The sequence below is a fragment of the Leptonychotes weddellii genome, chromosome 14, assembly GCF_054177405.1.
Source record: "Leptonychotes weddellii isolate Sample4059 chromosome 14, ASM5417740v2, whole genome shotgun sequence".
Taxonomy (NCBI): Eukaryota; Metazoa; Chordata; class Mammalia; order Carnivora; family Phocidae; genus Leptonychotes; species Leptonychotes weddellii.
Genome location: NC_138382.1, coordinates 78061157 through 78084420, shown reverse-complemented (window position 1 = coordinate 78084420; position 23264 = coordinate 78061157). Strand labels below are relative to the sequence as shown.

The window sequence follows — 23264 nt, the reverse complement described above, 5'->3', positions numbered from 1 at the left end:
CCGGGGTCAGCCCTTAGGTCCCATAACCCAGCTGCACGGGGCCTACATCTTCCCCGCCGGGGCCTGGATGCCCACCTCCGTCCTTCGTGGAGGGTGGCCCATGAGTGCCCTGACGAGGGCGCCTGCAGAAATCTGGAATCTCCCCCAAATCCCTACTTGTTGGCTTTATGCCTACAAATGGCGTGAGTCCTGGAGGCCCTTCGTCCTTCCTGAGAGCCCTAAGCAGCTTGCCCCCCAGAGCTCACAGCGCCTCTCAGGAGGGCCTCAAGCAAGGTCCTGGACAGTCTCCAGGAGGTGCCCAGACAAGGGCCATTTGGCAGTAAGATAGCAGAGATCAGTTTGGAGTCCAGTCCGTGTCCTTGGACTTAATTTTGATCGTTGAAACAACAAGCCGTGTTAAGTCTGTATTGTGCCTTTTTAAACATAATGTAAAAAAGCCCACACCCAACAACCCAGTGGGGCGTAATCTGAGTCCACAGTGGGCCAGATGGTCTTTTTCTACACCTATACTTTCGCGGGAAATTGTGACAACTGAATTTGCATGATGTCGCTACAAATGGAATTTGCAAAATGTGTGTGTTCATGTGGTTTGGACATGAGAATAACTCCTTCACCCAGTCATGCTGGGGAGAGGCAAAACATTCACTTCTCCTTTCCCCATGAACAGAACCTCCCGGAAAGAGGATGTGGGAGGGATGGGGGGTAGAGGGGTGGAGGGATGGAGGGAGGGAGAGAGAGATGGATGGAAGGATGGGTGGAAGGATGGATAGAGGGATAGAGGGATGGAGGGAGGGATAGATGGATGGAGGGATGGAGGGTTGGAGGAAGGGAAGGAGAGATGGTTGGAGGGATGGATGGAAGGATGGAGAGAGGGATGGATGGAAGGATGGAGAGAGGGATAGAGGGATGGAGGGAGGGATAGACAGATGGATGGAGGGATGGAGGGAGGGAAAGAGAGATGGATGGAGGGATGGGTGGAAAAATGGAGAGAGGGATAGAGGGAGGGAGGGATAGATGGGTAGAGGGATGGAAGGATGGAAGGAGAGATGGATGGAAGGATGGAGGAATAGAAGGAGGGATAGACGGGTGGATGGAGGGATGGGTGAACAGAGGGATGGAAGGATGGAGAGGGGGCTGGAGGGGTGGATGGAGGGATGGGTGAACAGAGGGATGGAAGGATGGAGAGGGGGCTGGAGGGGTGGATGGAGGGAGGGATAGAGGGAGGAATGGATGGATGAGTGGAGGGTAGGCAGACTCCTGCTTCTGTGGAGGCCTTTGCGGGAGAAGTCTTATATGTCCCTGGGACCCTGCCTTATGGAATAAGGCCCCCTCAGCCTTGGTCCTGTTGAGAAGAGGCATGGGGACCCTGCCACAGCTCTTGGCGTTGGCTGGGGAATTGGGCTGGGAAAGCCCCCGGGTGGGTTGCATGTGGTTCTCCAAGCAGGCTTGTGTGGAAAGGGGAGCTCTCGGGTGTTCGGATGGGCAGAGGGCCCTCCAGCCCCTTCCAGTGCGGTGTGCCCCGTGCGCCGCGTGGGGAGACGCGCTGTTCCTGTGCCCAGCAAACTCCCAGTGCTGCCCTGGGAATGAGACTCTGGCCGAGGAGGACGGCTCTGTGGGAGCCCGGGAGGCTTTGTGAGGGCAGACTCCCCCCTACGCCGCACCCTGGAGCCCTCGAATCAACCAGAAGTGAAAGCAAAGTCCTCAGCTGGAGGCACGGCAGGAGACAGATTCCCTATTCAGACGGGGATTCAACCCTGGCAAGTCCCTCAGGTCTGTGAAGCTTCACCTGCACAGCAGATCTAGTAAGAGTGCCTCCCGGCGGGGGCTGGAACTGGGGCGCATTAGTGCAAGCCTGCCGTGCACGCGGGGCCCCTCAGCAGCAGCTGGGCTGTCTTCCCCTGCGTGGTTTACTGTCCTGGGAGAGGAGCAGAAGCGGGAAGCCCAGGCTCACCTGTCCTAAAGCCTCCGGAGGCCTCTCTGGGACTCCCAGGGACCCGACAACCCCCCTCCACGCTCCCCCCACTTCAGCCCGGACACAGGGTGTCTCCCCAGCAGCCACTTTCTGGTCAACCTGATGCTCCTGCCAGGCTACCACCCCATTTCTGCAGTGGGGCGCGTGTGCATGCACACGCGCGTGTGTGTGCGTGCGTGTGTGTGCTTGTGCATGCCTTTCAATCACTGCATTCTGTTGCTGAGTCAGTATCTACGTGCTGTAGACATCATAGCATTTTCCCTTCTCCCTCATCACCCACCCACCCAAATCAGCTTGTCGAGGAACAGCAGAAAGTCTCAGCACGGAAACCGCTTTCAACAGCAACATCTGGGCGCTGGACAGGCCCGGCGCTCGCACCTGGCTCCCTCATGAATTGCCGGGCGGCCCGGGCAGCTCACCAAAGTGCCCGGCGTGTCGGTTTCCGCATTTCGCCACCCAGGACAATAGTGGCTACTGCGTGAGGCTTAAGGGAGGTGAGGTGAGCGTCCGCGGCTCTCGGGCTGGCCCCGTGGCCCTCAGGACAGGGGGGTGTCCGTTACAATCACGGACGCCATCAGGATAAACCCGCCTGAGTGGGCTACGCCCGCGCAGTCTTACGGAGCATGCTGTTACACACTCACGTGACGATGTTAAAGTTCGTTCGTTATAGACATTGCTAGGACAGGCCGCAGATCACTCCACGGATGATGGCACAGCCTGGTTCGTAAACCTTGGCATCAACTTACCCCATGTCTGTGACTTCCGTGAGAGAATCTATTGGGTTTAAAAATCGGAGTTGCAGTGCTTTGCCAAGTTGGTGGTTTATTCATTTGGTGTTTCGTTCAATAAGTGTTTTCTGAGCACCTACCACAGGCCGCGCCCAGTCTGCAGTGCTGGGCGTGAACTGGGGACAGGAAGAAATGGTCCCTGCGGCCCCAGAGCTCACTGTCTAGAGGGATGAGACTAAGTGAGTCAGGTCTGGGGGAGAGGATCGCAGCGGATGTGAGGGGGTGAGCTCTGTGGACAAGAGTCCCGGGCGGACACACGGCCAGTGGAGAGGCCCTGAGGTAGGAGCATACCAGGTGTGGCTGCTCCTTTCCTTCATGCAGGAAATGAAGTCATCCAGGGAGGGGGCACATTTTCTAGGGAAAGAATTCGCTTGTACCTCTTTGGCCGGGAGAGTGACAGGGTCTCACCCAAGTTTTTCTGGGTCCTTGCTGGTTCCCGAGGATGGATGGAAGGGGGCAATGGTGGGTGGGTGAGGCGGGGAGAGGGGGCTGTGACCTTCCTTGTCTACTTTGGGGTACGTGGCTGGTATTGGCACTCCCTGCCCGCTGGGCAGGGGGCCGAGCTCCCCGGCTCTCCTGTGGGCTGCCCTGACGCTCAGCACAGAGTCTGTCCCTCCCACTGAAGCCATCACTGGCTGGGCTAAAGGTGGGCCAAGCTGAAGTGCAGCTTCGAGGGTACCATGTCTCCAGGAGGCAATGGGCCCCGTGCACCCCCCCCCCCCGCCCAGAGGTGTACCACAGGTGGTCCTGGCAAACAGCTCTGGGTCCCAGGGCATGAGGATAGCAGTAGGGTTTTCTGGACAAGTGTCCCCTCTTTCTGATCCATACTTTGAGTTGGTACAGTCTGGACCTGCTCATCACACCCACACCAAGTGCCAGGGAGGGAGTCTCTGCCAAGTTTCCATCCATCCATCCATCCATCCATCCATTCCTGTCCAGCTTGCCTGCAGAGCCTCCCAAGGACGTTGTGAGATACACATGTTCCCAATGTCCAGATGGGAAACTGGGGATGCCGAAGGGGTTGTGGCTGGCTCAGGACCGCACAGCAGCAAGGTCTGAGTCTCCCGGTGTGACCATTCACAAGGCTAAACCCCGGCTTCCTCGGCCAGCTGGGCAGCCAGGTGGCGACAATGCCCTCCGCAGCCACCAGGAGGCAGCAGACGACCGTCTGCATGGTCAGCTGGGGGTGCCTGTGTCCCAGTCCCGGGCTCATCATCTTGGTTGGGTCTCTGCCCAGGCAGGAAGGCCATGAGGGTGGCGAGGACAGAGGCCCTTTTCTTGCTGAGGCCCTTTTCTTGCCTTTTTCTACCTGTGGGTGAGAGACACAGGCATTAAGGGGGCACCAGAATAGGGCACCCCAGGTGAAGAGCTGCAGGAGCCCCATTCTGCCCCAGGCCCCGCACAAAAACTCCATGATGTCCTGTGGGCCCCTCACAAACAATTCTGATTGTGGCTGGGCTCCCCGCAATACAGAGGGGGAGGGGGCGCTGCAGGAGAAGGTGCCTGCAAGGCTCTCAGAGCGGGGGCTGGTGGGGCTGGGGTTCAGGCTACGTCCTGTGGTTCCATTCCTCGGGCGGGGAGATGCTGGGGCGGGGGTTACCTGCTTTTGCCTCCAGCCAAACAGGCTCAATCGCACCCCTCTGAGGCAGGTTCCTCCCTACGTGGGTTTCTCAAAGGAAGGACGCCTGGACGGTAGCTTGGAGCTGCCCGGCCACTTGGCCTGATTTTACTCCTGCTGTGACCACTCCTCACAGGGCCTGGGGTGTGTCCCGGGGGCCAGCTCCTCTCCTGCTTCTCTCCGTGGGCTGGCCCCTGGCCTGGCCCCCCAGACTTCCTCCTCAGTCGGGGAAGGGGAAGGTTTGAGCTCTGCAGAAGGCCTGGGGGATCCTCTCTGCACTCATGAGTTGGGGGTGGCACCCAGTGGAGGAGAGGGCTGGGCCATGAGGCAGCTGCCCAGTGCTGCCCCAGCGAACACAGGTCCAGAACTCAAGCACAAGCGTGCAGGTGGGTGGCCTCACCACCACCCCAGCGTTGGCCGAGAGTCTCAGGGTGGGGCTGTGCCTTGCCCAGGGAGGCCCAGCACACCAGTGATGAGAACCCACGGCTCCTGAGCTGAGCCAGGATCCACATCATTTCATTGCCAGATTGGCTCTTCATGCCCTTGAAGCCGTGCCACTGTCGCGGGGGGGAGGCCAGCTGCTGAAAACACGGCCCCCACCCCTGGGCGGGGCTCAGGAAGGAGTTCAGGGCGGGGTCAGTGGACCCTGCAGTCAGCCAGTGGCCTGCCAGGACCCAGGGCCCAGGCTGCTCTGGCCTCATGACCAGCCCTCTCTCTCACTTACTAATCTCACATATTCCATCTCAGACGCCAGGATTTGCCCTCTGGGCAGCTGCAAGTGGCCAGGGCTCTGGGTCACAAAGTGGGGGAATCCCGGCCTTTGTGCGGGGTCGGGGGTGGGTGGAGGGCTGCTTTCGGGTCCGTGGCCAGAGCAGAGGATGGGATGGGGGTTCTGGGCGCATTCCCCGCCCGTGTGTGCCTCGGGCCTCGAGTTATCCCTCAGGGACGGCTTGATGGACCGAGGGGACGCGGGGGGCCTCGGTCCGGTCGGTTCCCCCTCCTGGGTCTGTCCTTTCCGAAGGGCCGTGCGGAGGCGCCCAGCGCGACAGGGGCCACCGACTGATCGCCACCGAGTGGGACGCAGGGCCAACGCAGAGACCGAGAACCGGCCATCCCTCCACCGGCGAGGTCGCTCGCCCCCGGCGCAGAGCTCCTCAAAAGTCCGGGCGCCCCGCGGACAGAGTGGGCGGGCCCCGGGCGGCGCCGCAGCCCCCGCCCTCCGCAACTTTGGCGGGCGGCGGGGCAGGAAGTGGGGGGGCGGGGGCGGTGCCAGGCCCGCGCGCCGGCCCCGCCCCCGCCCCGCCCGTGGCCGCGCCCCCGCGCCCCCCGCGCCCCCGCAACCCCAGGGCCGCCGCGCTGCCGAGTCCGAGCGCCCGGCGCCGAGCGCGGAGCCCGCAGGCGGGGCGAACAAAGCGGCGGCGGCGAGGGCTGCCCAGGCCCCGGACGCGCGGAGCGAGCGACCCACCGGCCCTTTGTCTCGGGCGGGGCAGGAGCGGCGGCGGCCGCGGGGCGCCCCGAGCGCAGCATGCGGCGCCCGGAGGGGCGGATAGCGGGGCGCGGCGGCGGCGCGCGGCGCGGAGCCCGGCCCGGGGCCCGGGGGCGCCCGTGTGTGTGAGGGGGTCCCGCGCGCTGCGCGGCGCCCACCCCGCGGCCGCACGTGGGCGGGAGCGGCGGCCCGCGAGGAGCCGGAGCGGGAGGAAGAGGAGGGGACGCGCGGCGGCGCAGCGGGCACCCCGGGCCGCCCGCGCGAAGCCCCGCCCCGGCCACCGAGCCCCGCGCGGGCGGGCGGGATGCCCCGCGGCCGCCGCACTTCGGCCCGAGCGCTGCCCTGAGCGGGCCGGCGGTGCGGCCGCCGCGGGCGCCATGGAGCAGTGGCGACAGTGCGGCCGCTGGCTCATCGACTGCAAGGTCCTGCCGCCCAACCACCGGGTCGTGTGGCCCTCGGCGGCGGTGTTCGACCTGGCGCAGGCGCTGCGCGACGGCGTCCTCCTGTGTCAGCTGCTGCACAACCTCTCCCCCGGCTCCATCGACCTCAAGGACATCAACTTCCGGCCGCAGATGTCCCAGGTGAGGGTCCCGGCGCGCGGGCGGTCGCGGGGAGAGAGGGGTGCGCCCCAGGAGGCGCGAAGTTGACCAAAGTCCCCCAAGCCCGGGGCGCGCCCCGGGCCGGTCTGTGGCGCCGGGGTGCGGGGAGACTCGAAGCCGGGCGGGGCGCCCGCCGCTGCCGCCCCCTCTCCGCGTGCCTCCCGGCCCCGGGGAGCCCGCCACGCCCGGGGGGCCTCGTCGGGCGTCGCGTCCTCCGGCTTCGCGCCTGGTGGCGGGACAGTGGAGGACAGCGGGGCGCGGCCGGAGGAGGCGGCGAGGAGCGGGAGGCGGAGGGGCCCGAGGGAGCGGGTGGGCTCGGGTCGCCGCCTCTTCTTGGACGGGGTCGCGCAGCTGGGTGCGAGCCGGAGCCCCCGTCGCTTCGCCAGCACCCTCAAGTGTGGCCTTTGTCGCGGCCGCGCGGTGTGGCTGCCGGCCGGCAGGAAAATGTCTGCGCGGCCGGCAGGAGCTGCTTTTCTTGGCCCCTTAAAGGGAACTTGGCTGAGACTTGAGCAGAATGAAGCTCCCGTCCTGCCCTCCTGGAGTCACAGAACGCCCACCCCCAGCTCCATCTGAAGGGGTCCTGGGCGCTCAAGGGGCCCCGGGGGCCAGCCTGAGTCTGGCCAGCACTGTCCAGGATCGACCTTCCTGTGAGCCCCACAGCCCCTTCCTCTGTGGCCCACGGCGAGTCCGCGTGGACAACGGCCATGCATGTGTGACATCGGAAAGCCGGCTAGGGAGAAGGAGGGATGGAGTGAGTCACGGCTTTTCCAGGCTGGGCTGCACGGCCTCTGCCCTTTGGCTGTGATTGCGTTTCCAAGGAGATGAGAGCACCCCCTCCTCCAGGGAGGAAGGGGGGTGGCTGATGACAAAGAGGAGCCCTGAGAGGGTAGGGGGGCTGCCCTCCCACTCAGCGATAACAACCCAGGACCACGGAGGCAGGCAGCCTATTGAGGGAGCCCCGGGGGGGGGCAGGCATGCGGTCTCAGGGCTCCCCTTAGGCGCTGTCCTTAGGTTCTCTCATGCCAACTAACTCGCAGTCCCTGGGGCCTGGCGCCCTGCTGCAGAGTACTTTCATAAACCCGTTCCTCACCTCCGTCCTCCCCTGGGGGTGGGGGTGGGGGCTGGGCTGGAGAAACTGAGAGCAGGAAGGGCTGCTGAGGGCAGAGTTGGCCATGGGCGGGAGTGTCTGCCTTCGGCTGTCATCCACAGGGGCTGCCCAGGCTTGCTGGCTCCTGGCCGGTTTCCTGGCTGATTGGCAGGGAGGCTGGGGCACGGGACACAGCCCGGGGTGGGTGGGTCCACACAACAGATGCTGGGCCTGGCTGGCCTCGGGGTCCCGGAGCTGCCCTTTTCCAGCTGGGGTTTGGGCAGGGTGGGGGAAGAGGGGGCGCTCCGGCTGTGGCAGGTGGCTTGGCTCAGCCGCTGTGCTGGAAGTGCTGGGACATCCTGGGGTCCCTGGAGGCGTCCATGGGGCAGCAACACTGACAGCACCACAGTCCCTTGGAGCCCTCCGTGTCCCAGCCTGGGTGAAGGGGTATCCAGGGGGACTCGGTGCTAGGGAGAACCGGACGGGCGAGTGTCTGTGTGTCTTCGTGCATGTGTGCTGATCGAAGCCTGGCACTGTCGTCTTTCAGGTAGGTGACTGCCCCTGGGCCCTCAGTTTCCCTAACTGTTTAATGGGAACAGCAATAGTAGGCGCCTTAGAGCCACCTTCTGAGGATTGCATGAATTTAAGGCAGGGAACGTTCTCCGTGCAGTGCGGAGTTGACGTTAGTGACTTTAGGATGGTCATCTGGACACTGGCGGGGATCATTGTCTTGGCTGAGGGCTGGTCTCCCTGGCCTCAGCCCACCGGTCATCTTGTGGGGGTGGGGTGGGTCACCCCATCTTCGTGTGTCTGTCGCTGGTGCAGGATGGCTGCAGGTGCTCTGTGAACTTGCATTCACCGGGTCTATCCCTTGGCTCCATCTGTGTATTCACAGTTAGAGAAACTATTCTCTGTACCAGGTATGGCTGTGCAGGGTTTGGGAGGGAGCCTGGGGGGCCTCGCTGTGTGGCTGCTCTTTGTTATTTGGGAAGCTCACCATCCCTAGAGCGGGGCAGGGAAGATGTCCTGTTGGTCCACGGTGCTTGGATCACAAGAAGAGTCCAAGCTTCCCTTTCTTCCTGGTCCTGCCCTGGGCGAGGCACGATCCTGGGGAGGCTGTGCCATCCCCGTTTTATAGATGAGGCTGCTAAAGCTCAGAGAGATCCAGGGACTTCCCTCTGGTGACACAGATTGGAAGAGGCGAAACTAAATCACAAGCTTAGGTGTCCCTCGTAGGATTGCCGAAACTCATTCGATTCTGCAAGCCTCCCTTAAGCTGTCTGGCTGACTTTCGGACGGATGCTCCCGCCACGTGTCTGCTTCCTCGGGGTGGTTGGGGTGTGGGATGGGTGCCTGTTTTCTGTGGGGATCTGGCTACTTTGCTGTCGAGTCCAGTCTGTGGGGCCTTCCCACCTCCGTGCGGTCCTGGAGTGCCGGAGGCCCGTCCAGCTCAGAGGCCTCCATGTTGTCCGCTCGTTCCAGAAGGGCCATGCTGGCTTCTCATGGTGACATCCTGTTTTCAGAGGATAGCATTTGGAATGTCCCTCCACTCCGAGTTGACCTCAGCTGGGTAATTGGCCCCAGAGGAGCATAAGAGCATGTGTACTTACGGGGCATCTGCTGTGTACCGAGCCGGAAGCTAGGAGGTGTTCACAGAGAGAGCCGAGCGACCCCTTTGTCATGCCGTCCTGGAGCTGGCAGGCCGTGCTTTAATTTTTTTGTTAATCCAAAATGCCCGGAAGCCACCTTGGGTTTAATTAAACTAATTAGGTATGGCCACAATCTGCTGATCCTAACAAGAGATCACGTGTGTCTGGAGTGGCCTTAGCTGTGGAGGTCGTGAGGCTGCTGACGCCAGCAGACAGCCCCTGGTTCCATCTGCAGTTTGAACCTGTAGGGCACCACCCGCCCAGCCTCTTGCCCACAGCGCCCTGGCAGGCCTCCTCCCCGGAGAACAGATTGGGAAGCCTGGCACCCGGGGCCCACCGGGGTTACTCCCCTGCGCACACCTCCCGTCCCTGCCTCAGGCCTGTCGCTCCCCACTTCCGTACCTTGGCCGTCAGCATCCATTATGAGCCTTGCCCTTGCTGGTAGACCTCCCTTCTCTTCGCTTGGTTATTCCTGGAGGAGCTAGTCTAGAGGCCCCTCCTCTAGGAAGCCTCCTCTGATTGCACTCTCGTCCTGCAGCGTGGTGAGCTTGGCCGCGGCCCCCAGTGTACCAGGGGTGTGTTGCTAACCCTGCACTTGCCGCGCTTTCACTCCACCCAGCACGTGGGGGCCACGCTCTTGCTGCTCACTCTGCAAAGCCCAGTCTGGAAGGGGGACTGGGCTGAGCCTCTCTTCCAGGATGTCATCTCGGGAGCCTGCGGACTCCCGTGTGTTCCTTCATTCTGAGGCCGGCTTTGTGGTTGGCGAGGGCCTGGGGGCCGCCTGGGCTGGGTCCTGCTCTCATGAAGCTTCCAGGAGAGCGAGGGTGCGCGGCGGTGTCGTCCAGATGTCCGGGGCCGCAGAAGTGGCCTGCAGGTGGCCCGCAGGTGTCCGGGGTTCCCGAGCGCAGGCGGCCCGGGCCTGGACCCTGAGGCTGAAGCGTGCGACACCAGGGCAGAGGGCAGAACCGAGGAACCCTCGCTCCCGTGGAAACAGGAACTCTCTTGTCCTTTTCCAAATTTGAAAATATATTGGACTTTCGTAAGAACTCCATGTGCACACATAGGTTTTTCTCACCCCAGTGGAGGTGAGTGGGAAATTTGGTGCCCTCCCCCCAAACTTTTCAGTGCGTCGCCCGCAAAACAAGGGCATTGTCCTCGGTGAGCGCAGCTCAGCCTCTCAGCCCCGTCCCACGGGTGTCCCACTCACGCCTCAACGGGTGTCCCCGGAAATGCCGGTTCAGCAGAAGGGGAACCTGAGGGGTGCTGTCTGTGCTCTTCCTCGGTCCATCACGGCTCCGCAGCCTTCCCTTGGTGTTCATGACCTCGACACCCTGCAGGTTCCAGGCGCCCTCTGTTGAAGAACATCCCGCTCTTGGGTCCCTGCGCGTCCCTTCGGGATTAGATTCGGGTTGTGTGCGTGTTGGGGGACCAGGCTCGATGCCTCCCGCTCCTGCTCCTGTCCTGCAGGCAGCAGGTGGCTTATCCTTGTCCCGTTGCTGGGATGTGGCCCTCCCAGGCGGTGTCTGCCGGTCCTCTCCATGACGTTGCTCTGTCCCCCGTCGTTCACGGCTCTTCTCTCCGAGGGACTTGGGACAAGGTGCACCTCCGGTTTTTCCTTCCTCTCTCTCTTTCTGCCAGTTTGCATCATGGTTTTCTCTTTTATTCCCTGGATTATAATCTGTTACTGTCATTTATTTCCATGCTCACGTTGTCTCGGGTTCGACCCAGAGAACTGTTTCAAGCCGGTTGCTGTCCATCTTTTTGACGTGTTCCCAGCATTTTCTTTCTTTGTTTTTTTTTAAAAGATTTTATTTACTTATTAGAGAGAGATGGGGGAAGAACAGAGGGAGAGGGATAAGCAGACTTCCTTGCTGAGCACAGAGCCAGATGCAGGGCTCGATCTTATGACCGTGAGATCATGACCTGAGCCGAAATCGAGAGTCAGATGCCCAACTGACTGAGCCACCCAGGTGCCCTGTGTCCTCAGCATTTTCTGAGCACTGCCCTCCTTTCTGGAGTGAGATGTCCAGACTCCTTTGGTATTATTCTTTGTCCCAGCTCAGGAGTCAGCCGTGTTTCCGAGGAGCTCTGGTTCCATCGTGAAGAGGGGTGTTTAGAAGCCCAGATCTGGGTGCTGGTGTGCTCATTGCTGCAGGCTGTCCCTGCTCCCAGGTGCTCTCCGTGGTGGGAGCTGGCTCCGTGTGTGTGTGTGCAGGCATGGTGTAGATGGACGTGCCGTGTGCACGTTTGTCTTTGTTTTCCATCTGTATCACCGCTGCCAAGTAGAAACACGTGAGTTGCGTCTGTCTTTCAAAACTTCTGGTGATCCTATTAAAAAAGTAAAAAGAAATGCATAACATTAATTTTAATGATACATTTTAATGAACCCTTGCCTTCTCAGCAGGGGTGATATGGCCTCCAGGGTGGTGGAAATCAGATCTTTGGAGGTGAAGAAATCATGTTCTTTTTATGTATAAAGCTCAGATGCACATGGAGTACAAAACAGATACACGGTAGCTCTGTGGTGTTGAGACTTCCTATGGGAGGTCGATTATGAAAAGCACCAGAAAAGGCTCCTTAGGGGGGGTGATAGTGGCAAGTGGAGAAATGCGGATTTCCCCAGCCCTGGCTTTCCCACGTGGCAGGGGTTACGGCTCTGAGTGGGTCGAGGTAGCAGCACCCCGGGGGGCAGGGCTGGGGGCAGAGGCCAATGTGCTGGGATCCCATGTTTAGCGCGGGCCTGACTGGCTAGGAGGGGCCCAGGGCTGTGTGGAGTGGGGTCCTGAGGCTTGGGTGTGAAATCTGCAGACAAGGCCCATGGGCATCATCTGCCCAGGTCATGGGAAGGCACCGCTTGGCAGTGGTGGACAGTGGATTGTTTGTGGCTGGGATGGAACCTGGAAGCGTGCCGTGCATTCGGTGGGGAGGCCGTCTGCGCCCTGGGCATGGGTGTCTCTGTGCAGAGAATGGGCGGCTCCACTGAGCTTGGGGCCAAGTCTGTAGGCAGCAGCCTTGCCGGAGGCCTGACAGGGACGTGTAGCCACGGGGAGCCCCCACCCCAGTGCCTCGTTCGAGCTCTTTCTTGCATGAGGATAGGGTGGCCAAGGGTGTCCCCTCCCTGGAGAGGGACTCTGTCGTCCTTCCCAGAATTGCAGTGGGTCCTGCTCGTGGCGGTCGGCAGCATGATGCCCTCCAGCCCCTTCCTCGTGGCCCTGTGTCCAGGCCATGTATGTGTCTGTGGCTTCGAGGGGTGGGATGTCCGGGACGGGCAGCGCTGTCGGGGCTGGTGTGGTGGGGCCCAGGTTTAGGCAGAGGCCCAGACCCGAGTCCGGCAGCCCCATGGCTGAGGCCCTGCCAGGTGGACCTCCTTCCTGACTGCCCCTTGAATCCACCCCTCTCTGCCCCAGCGCCCCAGCCGACCACCAGCACCCTGCTCCCAGAGCAGGGGTAGGTGCTTGTCTTGTGTCGAGGGCCAGACGGTAAATATTTTAGGCCTTGTGGGCCAGACAGGCTCTGTCGTAACCATTCAGCTCTGCCCTCCTGGTGTGAAGGCAGTCGTGGCTGATCTGGAAATGAGTAAGTGTGCTGTGTGCCAGTAAACTTTATGGAGAATGAAATTTGAATTTCGTATCATTTTCGTGTGTCACGAAATATTATTCTTTTCTTTCCCCCAACCGTTTAAAACCGTGGAAACCTTCCTTAGCTTGTAGCCGGTACGAAAGCAGGCAGGGGGCTTGCCTGCGAGGCTAGGGGCCTGTCCTGGGGCCTGTGCAGGAGCCCTGGTCCCTGTCCCCGCCCTCCCAGGGTTTGCCCTTACGTGTCCATTTGTATCCAGGGCCCTTGGCGCCAGCTCCTCCAACAGGACGCGCTCAGCAAGGCAAAGCTCTCTCCACCTTGTGCCAGAATTTGGGCTAAGTGCTTGGGGCCAGGACCTTGTCTCATCCACGGAGGGGTTGTGGTGGGGCTCTGCCCTCAGCCCCAGCTCATAGGGGAGGCAGCAGGGACCCCCCGGGGCTGAGCCCCCGATGTCTGGAGCAGCACGGACATTTGCTGCCGTCTGGGATGGCAGTGGAGGGGTCCGCCGCCATCGGCCACTGGGCTGTAGTGGGAGCCTTAGTGGGGCGGGGTCGCGGGCCTGACTGAGCCTTGGTCTCCTCGTCTGCGAAGAGGGTGCCCGTGGCCACCTTGCAGGCTGCTGGGGGCATCTGGCAGGAAAACGCGGGCCTGGCACTGCCCCTGCCTCGCACCTGGCCCCGTAAGTCTCCGGAACACTGCGCCCCTCCCCAGGCCCGGGTGGCCCGCTTGCTCCTGCTGGCAGGGGCAGCCGCCTTCCCCGGCCAGCTGGCCCCACCTCGCCTCTGGCCGCCCAGCTGCAGGAGAGCCACATGGTGGTTAAGAGAGGGTGGGCGGCCAGCGCCCCGGAGTTGGACCCTCCCTCCTTCCCTGCCCCCAAGGCCCTCCCACTCTTCACTTACCCTTTAGCCCCGGAGGCATGTGGTGGCTGGGTGATGTGGAGAAAGATGGAGGATCCTTGGCCAAGGAGTGCAGGACCCAGGATCGGACAGCAGCCCTGCCCCTCTCTCTGCGGGTGACCTTGGGCGCCTGCTGGAGGGGTCTCAGGCCCTCTCTCTGCTGCTTCCTCCCCAGGAGCTCTTGTGCTGGATGGTGCAGGAGGTGGGGACAGACGCAGGATTTGCTGTCACATCTTCTGGGGCTGTGTTATTCCTTATCAGATGCAGGTATTTGGATCCCTGAGGGCAGGGACTGTGGAGGGCTGCATGGAGAAGGTGGCATTTGAGCTGGCCTTGAAAACTGGATGCCCTTAGGTAACTGAAGGGAGGAGATGGGTGGTTGCTGCAGAGACAGGCCCCCCAGGTCTTCCAGATCATTGCTGCCCGCCGTGCCCTGACTTGGGAAGGTTGGTTCCCTGGCTGCCCAGCCCCAGCCCCTCCCCTGTGCCTTAGTTAGGAGGCTCTGTGAGACACCCGGTTGGGCGGGGAACCGGGAGGCCGAGGGGGCTGCCTGAGGTCACACAGCCACGTGGAGGTTGGGGCCTCTTGCCAACCTGCAAAACAGCCCTTGGTCGGTCCTGGTGGGTGGGGAGGCTGGGGGCTGCACAGTGCCTGAACCCACAGATGGCCCAGGGTGGGCCCGTCCCCTCCACCTGCTGCCCGTCGCTGGGAGGGGGCTCACTCTGTCATCAGCTCGCTTCCCATTCACTGTCACCTGCTCATGGGCACTGGGCAAGAGCGGCAGAGACCCCTGACTTTGTGTCCCTGACCTCCAGGAGGGGGATTCACGAAGAAACAGCATGGCACTTTCCGACGCGGAGGAATCGAGCAGGCCTGCGAGGGGGGCTTCCTGGGGAGGTGACAGCGGCCCCTCAACATGACTGGGAGAGAGGTCTGGTGCCTGGGAGTGGACGCTCCAACCCCTGCACAGCGCCTGCGCCGTGGGGCTCGGGAGCCGCCCCCCCCCCCCCCCAACTTCATGGGACGAGTCCCTGTCCACTGCCTGGACAAGGCCTGCCCTGCTCAGGCCAGGATGAGCCCCGGGGCAGCCCGGAAGGGCCCCTGGACCTCTGTGCTCCCACGGCACTCTTTGCCAGCATCCTGTAGCTGCTCTGTTTTGGTTTCTGAATCCAAAAGATAAACAAGAATAACAAACGCATGACCACCGAGGGAGGCGGGGCTGGGCTTGAACTGCCGCGGGACCTGGGTGGTGGCGCCTCCTGGTCAGGGAAGTCTCGAGAAATGCCTGCCTTGGTGCCCTGAGCCGTGGGCTTCATGTGCCCGCCTCTGTAGAGTTTATGGAAGGATTAAAATAATCATTTTCAATACACCTGCTTGTCTGCCCTGAGTCACCTTAAGCTTGAGGCCAGGAATACTTTTGTTGGCTTGTGTTTTGAGCTTCGGGCCTCACAAGCAGCGTGCATATATGGTCTCTGTCGAGGGCCTGCCGCCTGTCCTCCCGTCTGTCCGCCGGGCTCTTCAGCCTCCAGGTCTTTACAGGAGTGGGGCCCCCCAGCCGCCCCCCCCCAGCCCATGCCGCCGTCTGTGCGGGGAGGGGGCGCCTGCCTGTCTTCCGCTGTCTGCCTCCCAGCCCACCCCGATGCATGCGTGTCTCCCCCGCGGCATGACAGGTGCGTCCCTGAGATGTGGAAGGTGGCAGGGTGGGTGCCTGAGGGCGTCACCGGGAGTCCCTGTGCAGGTGGGCAGCTTTGGGTTCCGGGCGTCTGCCTGCTCCCTTGCCTCCCCCGCCCCAGCCCTGTTTCTGCCTGCTCTCCCTGAGCGCACCTTCCTTTCCCAGGGACACACGTTTCCAGTTTGCACCGGTATTTGCTTGATCGTCATAGTTGTCCCCTAGACATAGGATGTTGCCGGGGGCAGGCGGTGTAGGCACCATGCTGAGCACGTGGCGACCAGTGGCCCCAGGGAGAGGGGGCCTCTGCAGAGGTGTAAGGGCTAAGCCACCTGCCAGGGTCCCCGCAGCTCAGAGAGCGGGGCCCCACCTGCCCTGGCCTTTCTCATGCCAGAGCTCCACGTCTGGCTTGTCTTCTCCGCCGGGCCAGGCTGTGGTTCGTGGCAGTGTTCCTGTGAGCTTTGGCACCTGGGGGTGGCGGGCTGTGTGCCAGGAGGCCTCCGTGTCCCCCAGGAATGGGGAGGTGCCCTGGTGACAGTGGTCATGGCTGGAGCATGGACCGTCCCAGCTTTTAACTGTACAAGTGGGTGTCTGGTTCCTGGGACCGTCACCACATGTCCTGGGCGCACAGGACACCTAGGGAAGCTTTAGTCTGTTTGTAACCTGTGTCAGGCCCCTGGCGTGGCAGAAGGTTCTAGTTCCTCGTGCTCATGGCAGCCACATCCTGAGACCTTCCCTCCCTTGCCCCTCAGCTCCTCCCACTCTTAATTTACCCCTCCACACCCGAGATGGGCATCTGGGCTCTGCTCCCCCAGCCCCCAGCTCATCTGTCTGCAGGGACTGGAGTGAGCATCACTAAGTCATTTCAGTGAGGGATGAGACCGTTCAGATCTGAGCTGTTTTCCTCTGCAGATGACGGGCTTCACACGAGAACTGACTCTGAACCATTCGGTTTAATTTGTTTTCACCCCGGAGCTCAGAGGAAGCAGGCTTGAGGCTGGGCATCGGGGTGTGACCTGGCTCCCCGGGACTTGCCACATGGCTGCCTCCCCTGGGCCTCTGTGTTCCCGGCTGCAGAGGGGGCTGGGCTCCCCCTCCCTCGAGAGCTCAGGGCTGGTGTCCTGGCTTCGCTACTGACCAGAGTGGGCCCTTGAGCTTCACTGTCGTGGGGTCTCAGTTTCCCCCTCTGTAGGATGGGGATAAAAAATAGCATTCTCCTCAGTGGATGACTAGGTAGAGGGGGGTCTGTCCTGACGATGAAGTAAGATCGGCCACTAGGAGGAATGAGCCCTGACCGACACGGGTTGCAGTGCGGATGAGCCTCGGAGACATGGTGCCCTGTGAGGGAAGCCAGACGCCAGAGGGTGAGGGTCGGGGAGGATGGCGTGATTCCATTCATGCGCACGTCCAGCACAGACGGAAGGTGGGCTGGGGGGAGGGAACCGGGACTGGCTGCTCGTGGGTATGGCCTTGTGTTTGGGGTTATGACAAAGCTCTGGATCCAGATCGTGGTGGTGGTTACACAACACGGCGAATGAACAGAGTCGCTGATTGTAAATTTTGTTATGTGTCTTTGACCACACAAAAACAGCAGCCCCCTCGTGGGGCTGGGAGGAATTTGAGCAGGTGTGTGGTGGGTGAGTGCCTGGAACCCGCGCTGGCCGTGGCAGGAGCCCTCAGGGCCACCATGTGACTCTTCGGGGCCCTGCACGCCTTCGCCCGTGGCCTCCCTCTTCCTTAAGAGATGTTAAAAGTCCTACTTTTATGCCTGGGTTGGTGTAAGGGTCAGAATACTAATAGTATATATTTAAATATTGTCTTTGACCTCACACGCATTTGGGTCCTGAAAAGTGCTGGCCCGCGGTGCCTGGTGGGTGAGTCAGCCCCTCGTGGCCATCCACGTGACACGTTTCTTGGGTCCCTTCTTGCCCTGGGTCCTTGCTGCTGCAGGACTCAGGGCACCGAGGCAGGCATTTCTCAAGACTTCCCTGTCCAGGAGTGAGGAGCCAGGGAACGGCTGTCTCTGCTCCAGGCTCTTGACTCAGTGCCTTAAACAGGGTGGCCCAGGAGAGCTGGGGTGAAGGAAGATGGGTCCAGGGAGCATGTGAGGTGTCGGGGCTCAGTTGCCTGCCCTCCCTCCCCGTAAAATGGGACCATCATTTCTAGGTGCCTCCAGGGTGGATGGGAGGAAGGCTCCTGGGGCATCTGAAGGGGTCCCGCGGTCTGGGCGTCAGGCCGGGGGTGCGGGATCTGTGTGCGTGTCATCTCTCTTGCGGGAAGCCGCCCTGCGGCTGATGCGGGCGTCTGTGCTCTGGCTCACCAGTCCCGGGCCTCCTGCCACTTGGTAAAGGAGGGGCGTTTTCTCGACCCCTTGCAGTAGCCCAGCGGCCCTGGGGCCATGATGGTGTCCCGGAAGCACACGCAGGGGAGGCCTTGGCGTTCAGTAGGGATGTGGGTTTTCTCTGTGTCTTTGGGAGAATCGGTTTCCCCATGTCGGTGGCCGTGGGAGGACTCGCTCCTGGAGTCCTCCCTGCGGCTGCTCCCGCTGATGTCCCCGCCGACGCGGGCCATGTGGGGCAGGGGGCTTCCCGACGGTCTCGTCAGCGGGAGCCGCAGGGGCCAGACGCCTTGTCTGGGAGCGAACGACCGAGCCAGTAAACCCAGGCTGCAAACCTCGCCTTCTGCAGGCAGCTCTGGTGTGTGCATGTGCTCCCGCAGTGGGTTCGGAAGCATGGCCACATTTCTGGGGCTCGTTTCTGGAACCAGGTGCAGGTGTGGACGAACCCGAGTGGACGTCGGGGGCAGGAGGCCAGGTGCGGTCTGCCATCTGCACTGCGCTGTCCGGCCAGAGGCTCCCCCTCCGTGTCTGGCTGCAACCCAGAAAAGTCTGGGTGATGCCCTCCGCCTCCGGGGGTGGGGGTTTGGGGCTGTCCTGGAGGTGTCTGAGGGCTCTGGGGTTTTGCCTGCAGAGCTCTGTCCACCCTGTCTTCTTTTTTTTTTTTTTTTGGAGGTTTTTTTTAATTTATTTGACAGAGAGAGAGACAGCGAGAGAAAGAACACAAGCAGGGAGAGTGGGAGAGGGAGAAGCAGGCTTCCCGCGGAGCAGGGAGCCCGATGTGGGGCTCGATCCCAGGACCCGGGGATCATGACCTGAGCCGAAGGTAGACGCTTAATGATTGAGCCACCCAGGCGCCCTCCACCCTGTCTTTTTAGGGGGACCCCTGGCTGCCCCCTGGCCAGCTGGTTCTGTTCATGCCAGGGACCACACTCTGGACCAGCTCTGGGGTCCCCGTCCCCCGCCCTCCCTCCTGCCTGAGCCTCCGGCTGGTGGTGGTGGTTGTGTCCTGCAGGGTGGGAAAGGCCCTGGCCTGGGGGCTCAGCGGAGCAGCTCCGGTCCTCAGCCTTTCTGCTGCTTGGCCGTCTGGTGGCCCCGGGGACGTGCAGGCTAGCGCCCGGGCTGCCTCTGGGTGGTGGGCCAGGGATCCAGCTGGAGTGCTCAGCCCCTTCCAGCGTTCCTTGGGCACGATGGTGTCACCGGCCTGGTCTGGGCCGCTCCCGGGCTGCCCCACGATGCGTGGTGGTGGTAATTAGTCACAGTATTGGAAGTGCTTGGCGGTCGTGGACCTGGCCCCGGCAGAGGGCAGCCCCGGGAGAGTAGGGGCCATCGGCAGCCATTTGAGAGCCTTGGAGGGTGAGGTGTGGGGACCACAGGAGCTGGTCCGAGTTCACCGGTAGGGGATGGAGGCGGGGTCAAACTCCCGGCCGCCCACGCACCTGTGGCCCCAGCATCCTGTCCCACGTGGCACCCTTGGGCTCCTGAGTTGTGCGAGCCGTGGGGTGCCATCGACACCCTCCCTCAGTAATTCACATGCTGGCAGCCACTCTCTTTTTTCTCTTAACCCGTGTGTGTAGTAAATTTTTTTTTTTTTTTTTTCTCAAAAAAGAGAAGATAGAATGTTCACATACCACCCCCTCCTCATGCAAATAAACCTTGGGAGAAATTGGCCTGCCATCTCTTTGGGTGTATTTCGTGGTAATTTAGCTTCTTAAATGGAACATCTGTTAGCCAGCTAGCTCCAGGGCAGCAGAGCTGTAGATTACAAGAGTGTTCGGGAAGTAGTCTGTTTGCTGCAGGAGGCCCAGGCCCCAGCCACTCCCGCCCCTCTGCCCCCACGCGTGGAAGGGCGCTTGGCACCGCGGACCACCGTGCGGGCGACAGGGTGCAGGAGGCTGGAGCCTTTGTACCTGCCCCGCCGGGCCCCTGAGGACAGCGGCTGATATGCGTGGCTCAGCGTGGCTGGGGCTCAGGGGAGAAGCCCCTGTCTTTGCAGCCTGCGTGGGCCCAGGGGACCCTTATCCCCGGGCTGCCCTGGCCGTGTTTCCTCTTCAGCCGAAGAAGGGCGGTTGTGGTGGGGTCAGAAGCCAGGCTGGGCCCGAGCAGCTTGGACCTGCCCCACTGCTGACGTGGCCTCGTGCGCCCCTGGGCACGCTTCGCAGTGACCCCTGCCCCCACCCTGCCCACACCCCAGCGGGCTCGCCTGTGAGCCTGGGAATCCGTCCCCCCTCCTGTATGTCGGATGCTGCCACTTCATGTGATGTACGCTTTGGGGACCTGCAGGCACTGGTCTCCATACCGGTCACTGTGGGGTGCAGTGGGACCCCAGGCCTTTCTGTGGGAGGGGTGGTGGTCTTCTTGGCAGCCGGATTCTGGGGGAGGGCACCTTCCTGCCCTGCCGCCCGTCGGGTCTCCTCTTCCCAGGCCTTTCACCTACAGCTCCCACAGCTCACGTGGACCGTTCAGCTCCCAGGGAACATTTCCTGAGCAGTGGGCCCTCAGGGCAAGGGAAAGATGGGGGTGGCCTGGCAACTCCTTCCAGGAGCTCAGAGTCTGGGGCGCCCCCCGAGGGGAGCAGCGGTCACCTCTGGGGGAGGTTGGAGGAACTCAGAGCCATGGCCTTCAAGGCTGCAGGGCGGCAGGGCAGTGGGTGGTGGGTTGGTGGGTGGCTTCGCCTGGGGTGCCGGGCAGTCACCCAAGGGGGTTGGGGAGAGCACGATGTCCTGGATTTGGCTTCAGGAGGTTCTGCTTGGCTGCAGTGCTGGGAGTGGATTGGAGGCCACAGTCTGAAGTCCCGGAGGCTGAGGCTGGGGAGGAGGCGGATGCGGTCACCCCAGCAGGAAAACTGTTCAGGCCTGTGCCTGGGGAAGGGAGAGAAGCTCCGGGCTCCAGGGTGTTGGGGGAGGTGGGGGCTGGGCTGGTCGTGACCCCGATGTGGGGTAATGAGGAGGGTGCCCCGATGTCAGGCTCGGGCAGCGGGGGAGCTGGTGGGGCTCATCCAGATTTGCCCTTGGGGCTCAAGGTCTGCTGTTGGCCAGCAGCCCGGGGAAGGCCCGGCTCTCCCAGTGGTCTGTCCGGAATCTGCCCTGACCGGGGGTTGCGGGACATTTCAGCCCCGCCCCGTTGTGTTCTCTGTCTGCCTTTGAGTTTCCTGCTTTTTTTCCGGTCTCTGTTTGGCTGACCACATCAGTGTCCAGGCTGGACCTGGGCGTGAGGGGCTGGCCCCGGCCTCGGTGGGCCAAACTCTGCAGGCTTCTGAGGGGCCAGGCCCCCGGCCACGGCGAGAAACACCTTCCGCTAGCATGGGACTCCATTCCAGACTCTCCTTCCCTGATCACGATATTCTCGAGCACGCTAACAGTTTTGCCTTCATGAGCGCGCCATTTATTCAGGCTGTAAACAGGTGCTCTCATTACTCGGAAGCACGGGGCCGGCGTGTCGGAATCCGGCTCTCTGGGGAGGCATACATCCCCCGCGTGTGTGATTCATGTCCAGGTAACACGATGGCCTTTGCAGAGACTCAGCAAGAATGCCGCAAAACCCAAAATAGTCGTGTGGGTTATTTTTAAGAGGTTTTTTTCCTGTGGAAAGAGTGGTTTTTCTTAAAAAGGGCCTTGCCTTCGATTGATTTCTTTGGGACTGCTTTATTGCTATTGATTTAGTAAAGCTTTAATCAGGAAACAACCTTGCAGCAGGTTCCGGGGAGGGTAACTTGCCAGCCTTGTTGATTTTTTTTCAGCGAGGAGCATTTGCCGCGACCCGGGGGCCGCACGAGAGCCAGCTGCCTGGCGTCTCATTCTCGAGGCCCGAGCTCGGGCAGGGGCGGACCCCAGGACTGAGCCCCGGGCTGTCAGAACGTGGGGCTCCCTTGCCGGACACCATGTGGGAGTCGGAGACCCAGGCTGGGTTCCCTGCCCCCCACCCCTTCCTCTGCTTCTGAGAGCCGCCAGGCCCTGTGCCGGGAGGTGGTGCGCAGCTGGGAGGAGAAAGGGGACCGTGGTTGTGTGTGGCGTCCCTTGAGGGGGATCTGGGCTCTGCCCTCTGCCCTCGGACCCTGGAGGGTCACGGCCTGTCCCCTCGCGGTTTGTGCCCTCTGCAGGCGCTGGGGTGGATGGGAACAGAGACGCTCATGGGTACGTACTGAAGGCTTACTGGTCTGTTTGTCACAGGGAGGACACTGCACATAGCCGCGTCCCCACAGAGCTGGGGCTGTCATCTTCCTCACCACCTGGGAGCCTGCTTTGTCACTGCCATGTCTGTGCCACATGGCTTTCCGCCCACGTTATTTCACGTGTGCGGAGGTAGATACTTGCGTCGTGTTCTGACCGCTCTGAAATCAGCGTGGGTCTTGGGGCCTCACAGGAGGGGTGTGTCAGACCGTGGGGTCTGCCCTGCTCGCTGTGCTTCACGTGAAGCCACCAGGAAGAACCTCAGGTGACGGGACGGTGCCTGGAGGTATGGGGAACACCTGGCCTGTGGGTCCAGCCTTCACTGTGACCTTGAAGCCGAGAGGGCGAATTAGTAAACAAAGAATGGAAGTGGAGACCAAAAAAAATCACAAACAATGATTTCTAGAAAACCGTTCAAGGAATTAATTGACCCAGCAGCACTCATCCCAGACGGGCCTCTCCGTTTCCTCCTTGTTGATAAAATCATCACTGAGACGGTGGGGTTTCTGGTTCCTACAAACCTTGCAGGGTCGGGGTGGAGGCCTCTCCTGCCCGTGCCTGGAGAGAGATGAGAGATGGGGCCTGGACGGGCGTTCCTGGCCACTCCGACCTGCGGCCCACCTGGGCAGCCCAGGTGCCCTGGGGGACAGTGACTATGGGGGACAGAGCAGCTCTCCACCCAGCCCCTGGGCCCTGGGGGGCGACCGGGATGCTTCCTTGCTCTTCAATGATCTCTCTGTGCCCAGCCATGAGTTCTGGAGCCTCTGCTCCAGTGTAGACCCCCCTCCCCCCAGCAGTGAACATGGTTTTTGTGCCCTGCCTGAGTGTGGGGCCTGGGGAAGGGGCTGCACTCCCATCCCAGGTCTCCTGAGGTCTGGCCAGAGCGGACAGGGGGTTCCAGACTTTGTGAGGTCCCAGACACCAGCCTTCTTCCACCCTGGCTCTCATCGGGGGAGCTGGACTCTCCATCAGAGCACCCCATTTCCCCTCTGCTGCCCTTGGCGTTTCGGGCACAGACTGACCCTCAGCCCTCCGTGGAGGGTTCCAGATTTGGTCCTGGGCCCAGCCTGCCTGAAAAGCTGCCCTGAGAAGGACAGGGAGGTGCCCTTCGTGTGGCTGCTCAGTGGCCACGTGGATTAGTGATATCTGCTGGGGCGTGGGTGATGGAGGGGGACACACTCTCCTTAGATAGATTAGTAATGTCTGCCGGGGGCATCGGTGATGGAGGGGGACACTCTCTTTAGATAAGATTAGTGATGTCTGCCGGGGCGTGGGTGATGGAGGGGGACACACTCTCCTTAGATAGATTAGTGATGTCTGCCAGGGGCATGGGCGATGGAGGGGGACACACTCTCCTTAGATAGATTAGTGATGTCTGCCAGGGGCATGGGCGATGGAGGGGGACACACTCTCCTTAGAT

The 23264-nt window shown here is 61.7% G+C and overlaps 1 protein-coding gene across 2 annotated transcripts in view; it reads left to right on the top strand.

Annotated features, from left to right (window-relative positions):
- Window positions 1–6138: 6138 nt before the first annotated feature.
- VAV2 (vav guanine nucleotide exchange factor 2) overlaps window positions 6139–23264 on the top strand; it is a 151787-nt gene continuing 134661 nt past the window's right edge. Inside the window, exon 1 of one of the 2 annotated variants that reach the window (XM_081803902.1) lies at window positions 6139–6445. In XM_081803902.1, coding sequence (XP_081660028.1) covers window positions 6242–6445 — 204 coding nt within the window. In that variant the 5' untranslated portion in view covers window positions 6139–6241. The remainder of the gene's footprint in view (window positions 6446–23264) is intronic. The other variant, XM_081803901.1, reaches the window with a different exon arrangement.